The following is a 19,949-nucleotide window of genomic DNA, read 5'->3' as shown; positions in this document are numbered from 1 at the left end:
CGAGTCTGTAAGGATTATATTGTGAATTATCCAAAGACTGAATAAATAAATAAATAAACTCAAACCAAAATGGTTCTTATAAATCCAGAATCTAATATTGTCCTCATAGGTGAAATCTTTAAATTTATCTTCGGGAAGTGTCCTCAAGCCCTCCTGAAATTTCAAAGGAAACCCTAATATTTGGTTCATGGTGGTGGGTATTTAAAATTCGGCCCGGCCGAACTTAGTGCTGTATATACATGTTTTTATACCCTGCGCCACACTGTGGAACAGGGTATTATAAGTTAGTGCATATGTTTGCAACACCCAGAAGGAGACAAGATAGACACATGGTGTCTTTGGCAAAAATGCTCCTGAGTCGATATAGCCATGTCCGTCTGTCCGTGAACACATTTTTGTAATCAAAGTCTAGGTCGCAGTTTTAGTCCAATCGACTTCAAATTTGGCACAAGTATGTGTTTTGACTCAGAATAGAACCCTATTGATTTTGGAAGAAATCGGATCAGATTTAGATTAGCTCCCATATATATCTTTCGCCCGATATGGACTAATACGGTCCCAGAAGCCAGAGTTTTACCCCAATTTAGTTGAAATTTTGCACTAGGAGTACAATTAGTAGCGTTGTCAAGTGTGCCAAATTTTATAGAAATCGGTTCAGATTTAGATATAGCTCCCATATATAGCTTTCGCCCGAATTACACTCATATGACCACAGAGGCCAATTTTTTGCTCCGATTTAGTTGAAAATTTGCACAGGGAGTAGAATTAGCATTGTAGCTATGCGTGCCCAATTTGGTTGAAATCGGATAAGATTTAGATATATCTCCCACATATAGCTTTCGCCCGATTTACACTCATATGACCACAGAGGCCAATTTTTTACTCCGATTTAGTTGAAAATTTGCACAGGGAGTAGAATTAGCTATGCGTGCCAAATTTGGTTGAAATCGGTTCAGATTTAGATATAGCTCCCATATATATGTTTTTTCTGATTTCGACAAAAATGGTCAAAATACCAACATTTTCCTTGTAAAATCGCCACTGCTTAGTCGAAAAGTTGTAAAAATGACTCTAACTTTCCTAAACTTCTAAATTAGAAGTTCTTATACATATATATCGAGCGATAAATAATAAATAAACTTTTGCGAAGTTTCCTTAAAATTGCTTATGATTTAAATGTTTCCCATATTTTTGTACTCTGCTCCACACTGTGGAACAGGGTATTATAAGTTAGTGCATATGTTTGCAACACCCAGAAGGAGACGAGATAGACACATGGTGTCTTTGGCAAAAATGCTCAGGGTGGGATCCTGAGTCGATATAGCGATGTCCGTCTGTCCGTCTGTCCGTGAACACATTTTTGTAATCAAAGTCTAGGTCGCAGTTTTAGTCCAATCGACTTCAAATTTGGCACAAGTATGTGTTTTGGCTCAGGATAGATCCCTATTGATTTTGGAAGAAATCGGTTCAGATTTAGATATAGCTCCCATATATATCTTTCGCCCGATATGCACTAATATGAACCCAGCAGCCAGAGTTTTATACCGATTTGCTTGAAATTTTGTACAAACATAAAACTTAGTCGTATAGTCAAGTGTGCAAAATTTGATTGAAATCCGTTCAGATTTAGATATAGCTCCCATATATATCTTTCGCCCGATATGGACTTATATGGCCCCAGAAGCCAGATTTTTGGCCGAGTTTAGTTTTAAATTTTGCACTAGGAGTACAATTAGTAGTGTAGTCATGTGTGCGAAATTTGATTGAAATCGGTTCAGATTTAGATATAGCTCCCCTATATATCTTTCGCCCGATATGGACTAATATGGTCCTACAAGCCAGAGTTTTGGCCCAATTTGGTTGAAATTGTGTACAGGTAGTAGATTTAGCATTATAGCTATGCGTGCCAAATTTGGTTTAAATCGATTCAGATTTAGATATAGCTCCCATATATATCTTTCGCCCGATATGCACTTATATGGACCCAGAAGCCAGAGTTTTATCCCGATTAGGTTGAAATTTTGCACAAGGAGTACAATTGGTAGTATATTTATATGTGCCAAATGTGATTGAAATCTATTCAGATTTAGATATAGCTTCCATATATATTTTTCGCCCGATATGGACTTATATTGCCCCAGAACCCAGAGTGTTGGCTCAATTGGCTTGAAATTTTGCACTAGGAGTGCAATTAGTAATAAAGTCATGTGTGCCAAATTTGATTGAAATCGGTTCAGATTTATATATAGCTCCCATATATATGTTTTTCTGATTTCGACAAAAATGGTCAAAATACCAACATTTTCCTTTTTAAATCGCCACTGCTTAGTCGAAAAGTTGTAAAACTTACTCTAATTTTCATAAACTTCTAATGCATATATATCGAGCGATAAATCATAAATAAACTTTTGCGAAGTTTCCTTAAAATAGCTTTAGATTTAAATGTTTCCCATATTTTTTTACTAACATTGTGTTCCACCCTAGTGCATTAGCCGACTTAAATTTTGAGTCTATAGATTTTGTAGAAGTCTATCAAATTCTGTCCACATCGAGTGATATTTAAATGTATGTATTTGGGACAAACCTTTATATATAGCCCTCAACACATTTGACGGATGTGATATGGTACCGAAAATTGATATCTACAAAGTGGTGCAGGGTATAATATAGTCGGCCCCGCCCGACTTTAGACTTTCCTTACTTGTTTTAACTGAGACTATTTGGATTTAAATGTTTTGGTGGAATTGATCACGTTTATTTATTTCTATATTATTTAATTTTTTTTTTTGAGTTTAAGCAAGAAGATACAGTCCTCGTAACATACAATGGTTGCGGGCGAACACAATAGTTATATTTCAGCTGTGGTTTATTTCTCTTCAATATCACTCATAGTGCTATTAGTGGTTCAGCAGAATTGAGCAGCATTTATTCGTTTTGTTTTGTTATTGTTGGTTTATTCTTCAATCGTTATTGTTGTTTTTTATTTCAGCTTAAAACCGTGCATTGACTAAACTACAAGTGTAGCTTAACCAACAGAGGAAACGTATGCTTGTCAAAAATTTTTGGGCAAAGTCCTATAGGCTGCAAGATGGTTGGATAGACAGCTGTTTCGGAATTACCACATTTCTCATCAACATCCTCTACTTGCAGCAAAACTACCAACCAATTATCAGAATAAATTCTGTTAATTCACTCAACCCAAAGTGAACTACACTTGATCCTCTTGACAAAAAGGGTTTTTTTTCTTTTTCTTTGCCAAAGTCAAATCATCGATTTGAGTGCCCATCAGGGATCACCCCTTAAATGATATCGGAAAATTCGCATTCCCTATATTCATTTACTGACCTTCTCCCACACTGAAAAAAAAGCATGCCCGGTTCCAAAGATTTTGTTTTTACTTTAAAAATTTTGGTATTGATTCCGAGCCAAAGAAGCGGAGAATACAAATAAGGATACATTTAAGACACAATTCTCTTTAAATTTGGGTTTTGCGTATTAGCTTCTAGGAAGCTAATTTTAATTTTTAATTTTTTCAGCTTTTTTCTTCATATGCTATCAAAGTCCTTTCAAAACGAGTTAACGACAACATTATTTTCCAAATTAAGACTCTACTTCCAATAGAAATTATGCTATGTTTTAAGTAAAAAACGTCTTTAAAATAAAGTGTTGAAAAACATGTCCTATATTTGAACGATTTTTTGCTTTGTAATCAATTTGCAAAAAGACAACAAATTTAAAGACAATTTCATTAAATTTAAAGACTTTTTCTGAATTATTAAAGTCAAATTGACCTTAGCCCAAGCATTTTTTCTTCCATGTTATGATATCCATTTCTAAGTCCAATCACTTAATTATAAGGACAATACGACTTCATTGAAAAGTTGATCGACTTTTGGACAAGGAAAAAAACTTTATATTAGAAAAATGCGTCTTCTATGCTAAGCAAAATTTGCATTCGTATTTTAAAGACATAAAATCTTTGATCTCACGACAGTATTTTTTCAGTGCACGTTACCTGCAAACTTCAAGTTAATCGGAGAAATTTAGATATTGCTCTATTGTTTTCAATTTCTAATCTCCCTGAAATTTTAAACAAATTGAGGATTTTCAAGTAGCGTATACTTGTCTAGACGTTAATTTAACCCTCCCTGTAAATTTCAAATAAATCGGAAAACTTTGGTCCAAATTTTAAAAGGGCGAACAAAAATGGCATTCAAATATTAAAAAATCAGGTGACGTTTATTAATTTCTTATCCTCCCCGTACGTCCTCTGTAAAATTCCAGTAAATCGTCCAAGTCGGACAAAGGAGAAGTCCTCATCTTCGACCAAATAACGAGAAATAATATAGTTGAAATTTTCATGCAAATTTGAGAATTTTGGTCAAATTTCCAAAAAGACGGAAGTACCACTCTCACTTAAAAAAATCAGGTACTCTATATTAACTTCATTCTCGGACTTTTAAATATGGTTTAGAGAACTAAATTTAAAAGTGGCATTCCTTTATTTTCTCTGGCATTTTAATATTTTTTTTCTATCTAGTCTTTTAATTTTATGTCATTCATATAATATTGATTTTCTATTTAAATCATTTGAAGAATAAATTTGAACTATTTTTTAACTACAAATTTTTATTTTTTGTTTTTTTTTCTGTTGATCCATTTAGCGTCATGCAATCCGAAGGAAAAAACTCTCATAATTTCAAAAGAGAAAATCGAATGCAGAATTTCCCAGAGGGCAGGCCATTCGATCTATCTCGCGATTTGTATGGTCATAATGCCGTGAATAACGCATGCTATTCACCACCGAGTTTAAGAGGACGCCCATTCAATCTCGCTGAGGAAGTTGAGAGAGGCAAACTAATAGGAAGACATGCATGCGGTAATCGTCGTCCTTCGACCCCTTCTGATCGAGCATGCTATAAAGTGGGCAGAAACAAATTGGTTATACCTCGCTCAAATGGAGAACGTTTGTCGAATTTACAGAATGAGTCCTTGTTATTAGTAATTTCCCCATAGGTAGACAAAAATAAAATATTTCATAAAAAATCAACTGTTTTTAGGACGCCCAGATGTCTCGTTTGAACAAAGACGCTAGTCCTTTAAGGAAAATTAGACCATCCTTGGACAACAATATTTCATATAAAATTCCTCGTCAAGAACCTCAGGCCCTTAGGTCTCTTCCATATACATCGCAAACCCCAAATAGAGCAAAGGCTACATCGCTATACGTCTCTGCTCACAGTACCCCGAATACTATCTCCAGGAATCATGAAGTAAGTACTTCCACTAAAAATATAAACAATTGACCGCCAGGTGAATAATTGGTATCTTTTAAAGACACCTGTAAAACGTTTCATTTTGACCCCACAAGCCTGTTCTACTGCAAATAGGAATTTAAGGTTAATAGAGGATAGCTATGACACGCCTTCCGATATAATTAGTGATGCTATACCGCAAACTAGATCTAAAGGAAATGAGAATGAAAATCGTTTACTCTATGGCGACGCATCCCCTTCGATTAGAATTTGGGAGCAAAGATCCTGTCCAGTGGAAAAAATACCAAAGGTATACTTATCCTCTTTTGAAAATCAAATTAAAAATGTCTCCCTTGCAGGGCTCTCTTTCTGCATCCGACTTTGATATATCATTCGCTGCTCCAATTGCCGATTCAACTCATTACCAAGATTTCGATGAGGATGAAGACGAATTATCCCAAATTACAGATGAATCAAGAGAACAATCTACAGAAAAAGAGGTGAGGATTAGTATTAGATATGCGGTCAGCTTTTATCCGGCGCGATAAATAACAATATATTTAGAAACCTGTATTAATTCCGATTGATTATTGAGATCTCACTGAATGAAATAATTGGCTTTGCTAGAACAACTGAGTACATTTTATGCCCAAACTTCAAATTGTTTCGAAATATTCGATAACAAAATGTTCATTATTGTACACACTACGCTACGGGAAATGGATCGACTATTTCCAAAGGACACATCCTGGGCAACTTAGTTGGACTGTTCCATAAACATGTCCTCATAAGCCAGTCTGGGACAAACTCTTAGGAAGCTTTTTCATTTTGAATTGTACTTCAGATTTGGCCGTGTGTACAAAATGTGCTTGTAAAAAATTTGGAATGTTCTCTTTATACTATTTTACCTTGTGTTTTCATCGGTTAGTAACTGCGAAAATTTCCCTAAAACTACAAGAAAAATATAAAATCGATTAGAAAATTACCCTAATTTCGAGAAGAGATTTTCTTAACGAAGCAACATTTTTAATAATAGCTATTTTTCTCATCCAGGAAGAGGAATCTTCCTCTAACGGAATGGTTCAAAAGCCGCAAAAGCCCGAAGACTATTTGGAATCTCATCATAAAAAATTGAACGTATTAAACCCACAGGTAAGATTGAACTCCCAATTTACAGAGGTTTTATAGCAAATATTGGCGTGTCTGTTTTCTGTCTAGGGGTCTAATATAAAACCATTCGACACCTGTCGATATACAGACGCCTATGTTCCATTACATTCAAGAGGTCAAATACATATGACTGAATCTCCCCAAAATCAACTGGTCATATCATATTATCAAGAGACATTGTTTTCTTCCTTATTGAGATATTTAACTGAAAAACTAAGTTCCTTATTTTGTTATTTCTCTTCCATTATTGTGTCTCAGAAAGCACTTGACTTGGAAAATGCTATAACCGTATCCGAAGATGAACCTATGAGAGCTAGCCCGATTACTGCTTCTCTCTCGGATACATTGCCAAAGGTCAGTTTAATTAAGAAATAAAATTTATTCCCAATAGTGATATAATTTCTGTCATCTTATTTCATAGAAACGTTTAAGTACTGCAGATCAGGAGGTAAAAGATTCCTCACTTAGATTGGTTAGTATTGTTTTAAAGACTTGTGAAAAGTTGAACTAATTACTCTAGGTCACAAATAACAAAATTTTCTCTGTTATTTGTTTCTAGCATACTTTTTCCCATTGATTTTGGCCTACTAAACACGAAAATGAGTTTTAAAAAATTTTCTGTCGATTGGTTTTCGAGATACAAATTTTTGAACTTTTTTTTTAATTTTTGGAGGTACACTTACAATTTTGAGCATATCTTTCGTCTTCTTTGACCTATTTGATCCTAGTGCAACTCAAATTAAAGAAAATTGAGCCGTCTACAACTCATTCTCAGAAAATTTTCGGAAATCGGGTAAGTTGTTTGGATGTTTGCGGCTTAAAAAAGTTAAAAAAGCGGCGTTTTTTTTTAGTAAAAATGTGGCAGAAAAAAACCATAAAAAAATTCATATAAAATATAAAACACGATGCTAACAGCAATTTTCTGAGAATGAGTTGTAGACGGCTCAATTTTCTTTAATTTGAGTAGCACGAGGATCAACTAGGTCAAAGAAGACGAAAGATATGCTCAAAATTGTAAGTGTACCTCCAAAAATTAAAAAAAAGTTCAAAAATTTGTATCTCGAAAACCAACGACAGAAAATTTTTTAAAACTCATTTTCGTGTTTAGTAGGTCAAAATCAATGAGAAAAATCATGCTAGAACCAATTCACAAAACGACTGTTGGCTAGTGTTATTTGCTGCTCCTTCAGTTCAAGGAGCTAACTTAGCATTAGTTTGATTCAATTAATTTTTGTTATTTAGTTTTGTTTGGATTATTTGTTTAATTTTTTAATGAATATTTTTCAAATTAAGTTAATATTTTAATACTTCAACCGTTTTTCTGTCATTAGAAACGTGGATCCAAAAATAACTTCGTCCCGAATCTTTTATATAATTCTTTGCATAGACGAACTCTTCCTCGTTCTTTTATTGAGTGTTCAAAGAAATGTGTTGGAACTAAATTCAATAGCTCTATAATTGCCGACGGTGAGTAAAATTGTTTATAAAACTTTGATTTGATCAATACAAGTTTCCGATGGATTGTAGATAAACTAAATCCCTTTTTGTTGCAGAGTATTGTTTCTAAGAGCAAAATAAATTGTCCCTAATGATGACAAACTTAAAAGTTTTACTATACGTGAGGGGCAATGCATTCTTCGATATTTTGTATAGTAATTCAAATTTACCCTCAAAAAAAGTTAAGATGTTTCCCAAGATTTAAGACCTTCCATTAACGATTTTGGTATTGGTTCCGAACCAATGACATCGCTTTTTAATACCCACCATCATTGCCATTCCGTTCGTAACACATCGAAACATAGAAAATATACATATTTTTGATCTTCTAATTTTCGGGCAAATCAATTTTTATCCGATTTGCCTGAAAATGGACGTACTTCCGTAAATAGGGGTTCCGCCAATATACAGAGTTTTCTATCTAATTGTACTGCAATTGGAAATCTATAGGTGCACAATTTTAAGAGATATTCTCTTTTATACCACCTACACTGAAAAAAGATTGCTAGGTTCCAAATATTCTGTCTTTATTTCTTTAATGACTGATTTTTGTATTGATTCTTAGCCAAAGAAGTAGGTAATTGAAGTAAGGACACATTTATGACACAATTCTCTTTCAAATTTGAGTTTAGCCTTGATTCTAGGAAAAAAGTGTATCCGTTTTTTTTTCAGCTTCTTTTCTTTATGTGCTATCAAAGTCCTTTAAAAACGTGTTAATAGTAACTTGAGTTTCCAAATTCAGACTCAAGATACATAAAGTCAAGAAATTTAAAAACCATTTCATTAATTCTAAAGAATTTTTCAGAAGTATTATAGTCAAGTTGACCTTATTCAAACAACATTTCATTTCATGTTAGGATACCGAAGACGAATCACTTACCTATAAGGAAAAAATACTTCATTGAAAAGTTAAAGTCGATATTAGGGCAAGGAAACAAATTTATACCAGAGAAATGCATCTTCTAAGCTAAGCAAAATTCGCATTCGTATTAAAAGGACATGAAACCTTTGGCCTCACGACAACATTTTTTCCGTGAAATAACTTAGTTCAGATATTTTTGGGCTATTATGGCAGCCTTGTGAATTATCGGATTATTAAGTCAATACCTTTAGAACTCTTAATTTTGGTGTTAGATAATTTTTCAACAAACACATGCTATCAAAGTCCACTACTATACCCCATTGACCCCCATTTTCATAAAGCTCCGTTAGCGCTATGTTAGCTAACGAACTTTTAAACGAACTTTTTGACATATCTGTCATCTTGCTGAAAATTTTTCAGTTAAAATTAACTGGAGAGCGAAGCCCAACAGAGCTACATGAAAATGGCCTTGAAAGTTCTACCTATGTGTAGAAGTAGTAACGTTCCCAAGTTGATGCAATAGGTTCGTAGATTATTTTTGGCTCGAGAGAAAACCGCGTGTAGAAAGTGGGGGTAAAATCTGAAGAATTTTAATTTTAACTCATTTGAATGTTTTTATTCATTTTTAGTTTTTCAGCGCATGTTTCGCATAGGGAAAGTCCCCATCAAATTCCAAAAATCCCAACTCCAAAATGGTGTCCCCATTCCCAGAAAAATCCCAATTTGGGAATAATTCTTCATACTGGCACCATTGATAACGAGTATTACTGCCAAGAAAAATTGACGAAATTATTTTTGAACCGACGAGACGTAAAGCGTCTACGCGGTGGGCCATTATCCTCTTCCTTAAAAAACACATAGTTCGACGTCTGTTGATTTCTTACTGGGAGACGTCAATATAATAACTTTTTTACTGCCTTTATTTTTGATGTGTACCAATCTCTCGTCAGTTTCAATGTCGATATTTTCAATATTGAATGATTAATATCCTCTGCTAGTCTGTCTCTCTTTCTAATAGTTAATACTGCAATACAATTTATTCCTCGTGAATCTATATTCAAATCCATTTTTCTCTATTTTCCAGTCCAAAATGCTCGTGGTGCTGAAATTTTAAAGATTCAGCTGGCCAATTTGGTTGAAGACACTTATTGTCCTGGGCTAATACAGGCGACTTTAGATGGCAGAGAAAATTTCAACGATATATCTTTGAATCTGTTCGATAAAAACTGCCAAAGACGGCAGGCATTTCAAGATCATATGACATTGCTGGAAGCGTTTTCCGTAAGAGTTGACAAAGACAGAAATGCGACGCTTCAAGAACTGTCGTTTGACACATCACCGGAATCGAACTCAGAAGCCAGGTTTGTATCTTGCGTTAGAACTATTACCAGCGTTTGATGTCATCTAACTATATTTGTTGATTTGACTTTTCGACACGAAATTGTAGTAAATGATGATAAATCTTCCATTATACTCGTAAAAGAGGTATTGGCAATTTGTTTATGATAATTTCGTTATTTTCAAACACGCAGAGAAGGAATATGATCACCTCAAACATGTTTCAAGAGCAAAATGTTATTTTTGTATGGTGACCATGTAACATGTTTGTCACTAAAATGTTATTTTCTCGTCAAATATAACCTGCTTGCCGAAATCAGATACATGATTTCCGATAAAATAACATGGTTGCGAAAACCATGTTAAATGGTCACCACCCAAAAATAACATTTTGCTCTTAATACATGTTTGAGGTGATCATATTCCTTCCCTGGGTGAAACAACATGATCCAAATCATCACTGATATTACTTCCTATAAAACAGAGGTGTTGGTAATTTTTGTAATGATATGTAAAAGTGACATATTCTTTGTTTTATTGTAGGATAGAAGAAATACTCGATAAATATTATTCTAAACAAAATCCATCTGAACTAAACAACTCAGTTAAAAGTTTGCTTATGTCAGAAGCTTTCGAGACGCTTAATCGCAGAGATGAAACTGACACATCATTGAATTTGGTAGATATTCACAAAAATGAATCGAAAATACCTGCTGGTGATACGGAAATAATATCTTTCTCTTATGTCGGCCGCTTGACGTCATAACTCACGTTGGATGTTCTTAGGGTAGCAATGTACGCAAATATATTTTTCAAATTTCAAAGTCTTGCAATTTGAAATTTATTTCTTTTGTCATATTTATTTGTGGCAATAAATTGTTTATGTATATTTTCTAACACTATATTGACATAAAATTTCATTGAAATAAAATTTGGTAATTATTATGTTGTAGTGATTGCCCCACCAATATTTTGATTTGTTTCCTTTATAACACATCAAAGTAAAGGTATCAGAGTCGATCTAGCAATGTCCGTCAGCCCGTCCGTCTGTTGAAATCACGCACTGAAAAAAACAGTGAACCCATCGTTTAGTATACCGATCGTCTTAGAAATGAATTCTGAGTCGATTTAGCGATGTCCGTCCGTCTGTCTGTCTGTCTGTCCGTCCTTCTGTCTGTGTAAGTTTGTGTGCAAAGTACAGCTCGCAGTTTAATTCCGATCGTTCTCAAATTTGGCACAGAGTTTTACTTTGGCTCAAAGACAATCGCTATTGATTTTGAAAAAAATCGGTTCAGATTTAGATATAGCTGCCATATATATTTATCACCGATCTGATCATAATTGACGTATTTATCAAGGTATTTTCTTAAAATTTAACAAGGCCGAATATTTGGAGGTTTTCGTAAAATATGCAAAATATTAGCCAAATCGGTTCAGATTTAGATATAGCTCCCATATATGTATATTTCGCCCGATATGGACTTATATGGCCCCAGAGTTTTACACTAATTTGCTTGAAATGTTGCAATAGGAATATAATTAGTAGTGTAGTCAAGTGTGGTAAATTTTATTGAAATCGGCTCTGATTCTGATATAGCTCCCATATATATCTTTCGCCCGATTTTCCGTCATATGATCACAGAGGTCAAAAATGTAATCCGATTTACATGAAAATTTGTACAGGGAGTAGAATTAACATAGTAACTATGCATGTGATATTGCTTCCATATATATGTTTTTCCGATTTAGGCAAAAATGGAAACTAAAAAAAAACAAAAATACTCAAATTTACCTATTACTTTACCTATTACACATCTATCGACAGATAAATCATAAATACATTTTTGCGAAGTTGCCTCAAAACGCACAAATATTATTTGGTTTTTATTTTAATCGTTTTGACATTTCATGTAGTAGATGTAGCCAACTCTGAATAAAACATTCGAAAGTACTGCCAAAAATGTTAAGAATTAGTGACAGCACTTTTCACTCGATTCAAAACTCTTACATGGTAAGACTATAAATTCTGTTGTTCAAACTTCGAATCGAGTTACATAGTAACCTCCCAGATTTAAATGTTTCTCATATTGAGATTGTAACACAAATTTTGGTCTACAAAGTGGTGAAGGGTATAATATAGTCGGCCCCGCCCGACTTTAGACTTTACTTACTTATCTTTTTTTTTTTTTTGGGAAATTTTCTCTTTAAATTATGCACGCATTATGTGTACAAATTAAGTTCGTATATTTTTCCTGCATGTGGAAATTTCATTCGATCTTGTGAAATTTGATCTTCTAATTATCTTGCGAAATTTGGTTCATATAGTTTCATAAATATTTGTAGACTCCTATCAAGAACAGTATTAGATTAAAGCTAATTAACTTATATAGCTATTTTATCCACCTCCGTATGGACTAAGGCAATGTTAAGAAGTTCTAATATTTTTTGCTATCGGCAAGTGTACCACAACACAAGTAATTTGATTGTATATGACACTCTTTAGTAGAACTTTCAACTCAATTTATTGGTATCAAACCCTATAAAGTATGTATATATTTAAGGTCGTTGTGATATATTGAGTCACACAACCCAGGCAATTTTATTGTGGATGACAGTCTTTAGCCCTTTCGACCCTAAAGTTGCCTGTGGGCAATTTTTTGTGTTTTGAGACTCACTGTCAGCGTTGTTTTTGTTTTTGTTCATAAAACTGTAACGGTATCGAAAGCTACAAGTGTTTTCTTCAAGTTGAATGAAAAATCAGCAAATTTGGTTGTCAATTAGCAAAAATTTTTTCATTAATACGCACGTACCTCAAGAAAAAATATTTGCGAATTTAAAAAAAGGTTTTTATACATGTGACTTTTTTCAAAAATTACAACTAAAATGTTGAAAGTTTTTATTAAATCTATTGTAGTACATGTCAAATAAAATATTTCTGGAAGTCAAATCTTAGAATTGCAAAAAAACAACAGATGGGAAATTTTTAAAATTGAAAAGTTGCCTGTGGGCAACTTTGGGCAATCGTGGTAGTAAAATTACATATTTTTGAACATAAGACCTGGAGAAAAAAGGTTTGAAAAACAATGATTTTGAAAAAAATTTGAACTTCAATTGGGATGTCCCAGTGACGAGAAATGCGGCGATGATGTGGAAAACATATCTGCAGTGCAGTGGGGAATTTGGAAGGAATCGTAAAAAGGGAGGAAGCCACTTCTTGGCAACATATTAGTGGATTAGCACGAATATTGACGCTTTATAATACTTTGGTTTTTTACACCGCCAGTTAAATTGACATGGGTTAAAAAAAAAAAAAACAAAACATTTTCGTGAGTCACGCGTGATTCACGCAAAGCCGTGAATGAAATTTAAACGAAATCTCGTGAATGAAATTTAAACGAAACCTCGTGAATGTGCGTGAACGGGATTAAAGAAAAATGTGTGGCGCGTGAGCGTGAGTAAAAATCAAATTCTGTTCGTGATTGTGAGTGAGTAAACTTTCTCCGAAATCACGCTCCCGATAAAAATTTACTTTCACGATCCAACCCACGCTCACGATCCAACTAACGCTCAAGATAAAATTCACGTTAACAATAAAATTCATATTCGCGATAAAATTCGCACTCACGGTAAAACAGACACAAAAATCACAATCACGAACAAATTCACGTTCACGATTAAATTCAAGCTCACCGATTTTAATCACCTTTACATATTTAATCACGCTTAAGATTTCAATAGCGTGAGTCACGAGAAATTTCGATAATTACCAGAATTTTATTGAGCCACGAAAATTGTCGTGTTCCGAAAATATTCGTGACTTACGAGATTTGTCGTGAATTACGAAAATTGTCGTGAATCGTGCGAAAGCGTGAGACATAAACATTGTTCATGTGTGAGGGTGTGCGAGTATGACTTTTCATTTCGTGACCGTGAATTCCTACCTACATGGCATGCGTGAGTACAAATATTTCTACGTGAATGTGTTTGAGCGTGATTGAAATTCCGTGAGCGTAATACTGTAATTACTAATTATTGTAAAATAACAAAAAAACTTAACAAAAATCCAATAAAACGTAATACGTCTATCATTACAAAACAAAATAGTTTGTAGTCACAATTGCCCAAAGTTGCCCACAGGCAACATTCTCTACCGCCTAAACGAATGGGCGTGGCGACCCGAAATTTTGGCTAGACGCTTCTTAAATGACTTCAACATGATTAAAAGTAAAAAAAAATTTAGCGATACCTATAAAAATTCGGGATCGAAAGGGTTAATATATTTTTTTACAAAATCCATGGCGGAGGATGGATTTCTCAATTTGATCATAGCAGTACGTATAATTTAAGATTACCCGATAAATGGTTACTATATTTGGGTTATTTATTTCGTAAACAAAAAAGGACTCCATATATCATAGTGGCTTTTAAAATGAGATTTGAAACTGAAATTTCAATAATGGTGCAAATGGTAAATCTCCCGAGCTGATCGCAGATCTGTAGCTACATTAAAAGTGGTTCAAAGTAATAATTCCATAATATCCGACTGAAATAAAAACCCAGTAAAATCGAGAAGACTGTAGAGTTGTCGTTAGATACTTCTGGTTATCTCATTAGTTTGTGAAATACAAACTAAGATTCTTAAATAATTAATTTCATGCTGAAGACTCAATCCGCATTGAGATGCGAGTGATATACAGTTAATGAAAACTTGATAAAGCGAATATTTTTACTGGCTCATAACTTTAATCATGTTCCTACACATGTATTTCCTTGACTTGTAGAGATTTAGGCAAACTGTGTTTCTCTATTTCAATAAATATTTCAAATATCCTTTACTTTATTCTATTAAATTTGAAACCAAAAATTTCATCATTTGCGGTCGTACATGAAATCCACATCGTTTTTATAGTCAATGACAGTTATGCAAATAACATTTCTCTTAACTTCATTAACAAATCGTAAATTGCAGCTTTGTATGGGGGGTGTGTGTTAGCCCTAAAATCCTGTGTTTTTGTTGACAAACTAAATTTTAGCTTCTAAATAACCAAAAAGAATTTAAAATGTTTTTTGCATTTTAATGTAATTTAACAATTTGAGGTTAGGTTAGCATAGAAGAATGGTGGCGGGTAGGAAGTGCCAATGAAAAAACTCACACATGTATGTACATATTTGTACAAGGCTACATAACACAGAGACTCCATGGACAAACAAACAAACCCAAGAATAAAAAATAAAAGATCTTAATTTAACTGTCGTCGCCAGATTGTATGTGGCATTTGCCCCAAACTATTTTTATCGCACATAAAACACTGGTTGGAGCTGAAATTTCCAAACCAAGCTGTTTTATGTACTCTTTGCGGATGAGAACGTTTATCTAGCAGTATGAGAATAAAAATTCTATATCTATGTGTGAGAATGTAGGAGCTTGAGCAGAGTGCAAGAGAGAGGGAGAGAGTGAGATAAGTAAAATGGCTGTGTAGTGCTGTGTTTTAACATGAATTGAAACCAAACATTCTTAAATTTTGAGCTCCCCCGCTGGGAACCCATGTCGCGTCGTCATGAAGAAACCCAAATGCATTTTTTACTCTCGCCCAAAAGCTGCCTTACGTATAACTGCGAGAGTCTACATGCCTCTGTAAAAGAGTGTGTTTGTGTTGAATATGTTCTCCTTTTTTATGTTACATTTACAACTAATCCAAAATAATTACCAAAATAACAATTTCTTACAATTTGCAGCAACAGCGCGTAATTGTTGACAGCGTCTTTGTTCTGCCACTTCTTTGGTGGCTTCTTTGTTGTTACATTAAACTAAGGAACATTCGTGCCATTTTGTTGCTGCTGCTCCTGTCTTTGCTTGACATTTTTCTCAAGCCGTCTCCAGAGTGTGGGCTTATGGCAACAGCCCACATTTAGATTGGACTTTTTGTGTCACAGAAGTACATGAAGCTACTAAGTGACATGGGTTAATTTTCTGTGGTTTTTCGTTCGAATAATGAATCCTAAAGCTAAGAATATAAATTACAGCAGTAGCGAAGTCCAACTGTTTCAGGAAATTAGGAAGTGATTTGAAAAATGACAGAGAATACTGTGGAGAAATTAAATTAAGCCAATTAGCCTTAGTGAATTTCGGGAAATTGTTTGTGATTTTTTAATACATAGTCATATTTATATAAAGTTGTTGGTATTGAAATTGTAATTGGATCAATTAATTTCGTGATTGAAGTCAAAAAATATCTTTTTCTTTATAGTGATGACCAATAGGCGTACACTGAAAAATATTTCGGTTTGAAACTTTTTTCTTTAAATCTATGTCCTCATTCCAGAGTACGCTAAGTCGACTTAGCATTTTTTGATGGAGTTCGTTGTTTTTTATTCGGATTGATGTGAATTACACCCTGTCAAAAGTTCGAATATTATCACTATTTTGAATTCATACATGTTAAACAAAATCTACAATAAACATGATTTAAAGACCGAAAAAAGCGAATTTATATCTTATACGGTTTTTGAGAAATTAAAAAAAAGACAATTTGAACTTGTTTCCTGTAAAATTCACTTTTTAGACTTAGCGTACTTTAGAATGGAGACATTGAAATGTAGGATACTCTTTGAATTTTATGTTTAAAGTAGGGCTAGTTTTACTTAATATAGAGAAACCAGTTTTATTGAAAGATTAAGTAATTCATTCAATTTAATTTTTTCGATGTAAAGTAAAGCCAAAAATCCGATTATAGCAAAATTATATTTCAAAAAAGCTATAAATATAGGCAAGGATTAATTTTGTGGATTATAAGTCTTTGATTGACTTAAAGTTTAAATTAATCAATAATGAAAACGAAGTAAGTCCCCATGAAGTAAACTCACAAAAACCACAAACGAAATAAGTCCCCAATTTGGGAAATTTAAAATAAACTTTCAAAGACGTTTTAAAACTTTTCCAAAAAAAAAAAATAAATAAATAAATAAAATAAAAATATAATTAAAAAGCCTACATTATTTTAAAAAATATGAAGTTGAATTAAAATATGAATTTATTTTTTTTTTTTTATTTAAAATTTCAATTAAAAACATAACAATACATTTTATAGCCTCAGCGCCTTTAAGACATTTTTGAGGCAAGTTGGCAAGATAACAACTACTCTAAAGTTTTTAATTAAGAAGTAACCTAAAACTATATAATATTTTAATATTAATACAGTTGATTATTGTAAATAATTCAAATTACAAATTAATTCAAAAATTCCTGAACATTACGTAGTAAATGATTCTTCAAATTCCGTTTGAATTGCGATAGCCGTAACAAGTTCCTTACACCAACCGGTAATCTGTTAAACAAGGAGCAACCAATGCATTCTACTCGTTGTCTGGACATCTCCAACCTACATCTAGCTACTCGTAATTGTGTTCTATTCCTTGTATTAAACGTAATCTGATTCTGATAAAATCCAATAGTGTGATATCCTATATTATTCAATGATTTATAAACATAAATAAGTATCTGATATCTGTACAGATAATGTACTGGCAAAATTGTGTTGCAAATTTTCCCATACAAATCCACTGTAGAATATCTCTGCGGCAAGTTGTGAACCGCTTTTAGTGCCTTGTTCTGCATGCGTTGCAGTGATTGTAACTCAGTTGAGTTTTTGTGACCATAGATTCCCGCCAAAAACCCAATATGGCTCTGAACTAATGCTTGATATATCATCATCTTGGTTTCAGTGTTTAAGACATACCTAAGTTTATTCAAAATCCCAACAGCCGGGGATACCTTATTTCTTATAAAAGCAATATGCAAGTCCCAAGATAAGTTAAACCTCAAATGTAGTCCTAAGTATTTTACTTCGCTCACTTCCTTAACCTCATGCTCACCTATAGATATCGAAAAGTCCTGGTGAAGTTGATGTGAATTCGGTCTGAATCTAATTAGCTTGGTCTTAAACGCATTTAATACCATCTTGTTAATCCTCATATACTCTAGGACTAAACACATATCACGCTCCATTGAAATTTTCAAAACAAGCTCGTTTCTATATGGATAAAGAAGGCATATGTCATCCGCAAACATAAACATACACCCTTCCAATCCTAGATTTGAAATATCATTTATATAAATTGCAAACAACAGCGGCCCTAAACAACTACCTTGAGGTACTCCACTGTTCACATCACACATACTACTCCTTTCGCCGGAAACTTGTACAAACTGTTTCCTATTATACAAGAAACTCCGTAGTAACAATAATTCTCTTCCTCGAATCCCATAGTAATATAATTTTTCAAGAAGTATATCATGATCAATTATATCAAAAGCTTTAGTGAGATCCAAAAATATGGCACCAACACCCTTATATCCTTGATCCAAACTCTTACATACAAAATTCAATAGATTCATAGTAGCCTCTTCTACTCCAGACCTCTTCCTAAAACCAAATTGGTATCTATATATTGTGTTACTATCATCTAAGTATTTAGATATGCTTCTATGTAATAATTTCTCCAATACCACGTCAACGATTGATAAAATACTCACTGGCCGAAATTGATCAATAGAAAGTGCACCTCCAACTTTCGGAATTGGTATAACCTTACTAATTTTTAAACTTTGGGGGTAATTTCCTGAGTCAACCATAACATTAAATATTTTTACTAAATATGGACATAAATACTCCTTGAACTCAATAACAACATTTGATGATATATTATCATATCCAGGAGATTTATTCCGCTTCAAATCACTCACAATATCATAAACTTCCTGTAAAGTACAATGAACTAAAACAAACCTACTTTGAGTCCGGCATAAAGTCCTCAGATTATTGCAGTTATCTCCGGAATATTCTACAATGGATTGCTTCAATTCCTGAACAGAATGTATAAAAAAATTATTCAAAACTTCTGCTTTCATTCTATTTTCTACAATAGTTTGACCCTTAAAAGAGAAATCTGGGACTGATATTTTGTCTTTTCTACCAAGAACATTGTTGACAAACCTCCACGTCTTTGATGTATCCCCATTATTTATTTCCCATATTTGTCGAGAAATATACACCCATGTTCCGATATCCACTTCAATTCCACTTCCACTATGCACGTCATATCCACGAACGTGAAAATTTGGTGTTCTTAATTCCACGTTCTTTTTTGAACTTTTCTGTAACCAGCTGGGTTGCATAAATCACCCAAAAATTCACTAAGGCGGAAATCAAAATAAGTGTAATCAATAGACTTATTATAATTTATTTTTTTTTAATTAAAAACAAGTAAAGAAAGTCTAAAGTCGGGCGGTGCCGACTATATTATAACCTGCACCACTTTGTAGATCTAAATTTTCGATACCACATCACATCCGTCAAATGTGTTGGGTGCTATATATAAAGGTTTGTCCCAAATACATACATTTAAATATCGCTCGATTTGGACAGAATTTGATATAATTTTACAAAATCTATAGACTCAAAATTTAAGTTGGCTAATGCTCTAGGGTGGAACAAAATTTTAGTAGGGTGGAACACAATATTTATACCCTGTCCCACAGTGTGGCGCAGGGTATAAATATGGGAACTTCGCAAAAGTTTATTTATGATTTATCGCTCGATATATATGTATTAGAACTTTAGGAAAATTAGAGCCATTTTTACAATTTTTCGACAGTGGCGATTTAACAAGGAAAATGTTGGTAGTTTGACCATTTTTGTCGAAATCAGAAAAACATATATATGGGAGCTATATCTAAATCTGAACCGATTTCAATAAAATTTTGCACACTTGACTATACTACTAATTGTACTCCTAGTGCAAAATTTCAACTTAATTCGGCCAAAAAT

General features: G+C 33.5%; 1 protein-coding gene across 1 annotated transcript; it reads left to right on the top strand.

The window, feature by feature from the left end:
* The first annotated feature begins 4,576 nt into the window (after positions 1-4,576).
* On the top strand, positions 4,577-11,092 carry LOC142225499 (uncharacterized). The gene is made up of 10 exons (XM_075295289.1): positions 4,577-5,001; positions 5,061-5,273; positions 5,338-5,565; positions 5,615-5,755; positions 6,309-6,407; positions 6,684-6,779; positions 6,847-6,897; positions 7,757-7,892; positions 9,869-10,145; positions 10,666-11,092. The coding sequence occupies exons 1-10, from the start codon at positions 4,669-4,671 to the stop codon at positions 10,886-10,888; spliced, it is 1,797 nt and encodes a 598-aa protein (XP_075151404.1). The 5' UTR covers positions 4,577-4,668; the 3' UTR covers positions 10,889-11,092.
* The last annotated feature ends 8,857 nt before the right edge of the window (positions 11,093-19,949 follow it).

Source organism: Haematobia irritans, chromosome 1, assembly GCF_050003625.1.
Source record: "Haematobia irritans isolate KBUSLIRL chromosome 1, ASM5000362v1, whole genome shotgun sequence".
Classification (NCBI taxonomy): domain Eukaryota; kingdom Metazoa; phylum Arthropoda; class Insecta; order Diptera; family Muscidae; genus Haematobia; species Haematobia irritans.
This window is presented reverse-complemented; position numbering and strand designations above follow the sequence as displayed.

Coding starts and splice junctions, on each gene's coding strand:
- LOC142225499 (XM_075295289.1), top strand. CDS start 4,669: ATGCAATCCGAAGGAAAAAACTCTCATAATTTCAAAAGAGAAAATCGA. Junction 5,274..5,337: donor CTATCTCCAGGAATCATGAA/GTAAGTACTTCC, acceptor TATCTTTTAAAG/ACACCTGTAAAACGTTTCAT. Junction 6,898..7,756: donor AAGATTCCTCACTTAGATTG/GTTAGTATTGTT, acceptor TTCTGTCATTAG/AAACGTGGATCCAAAAATAA.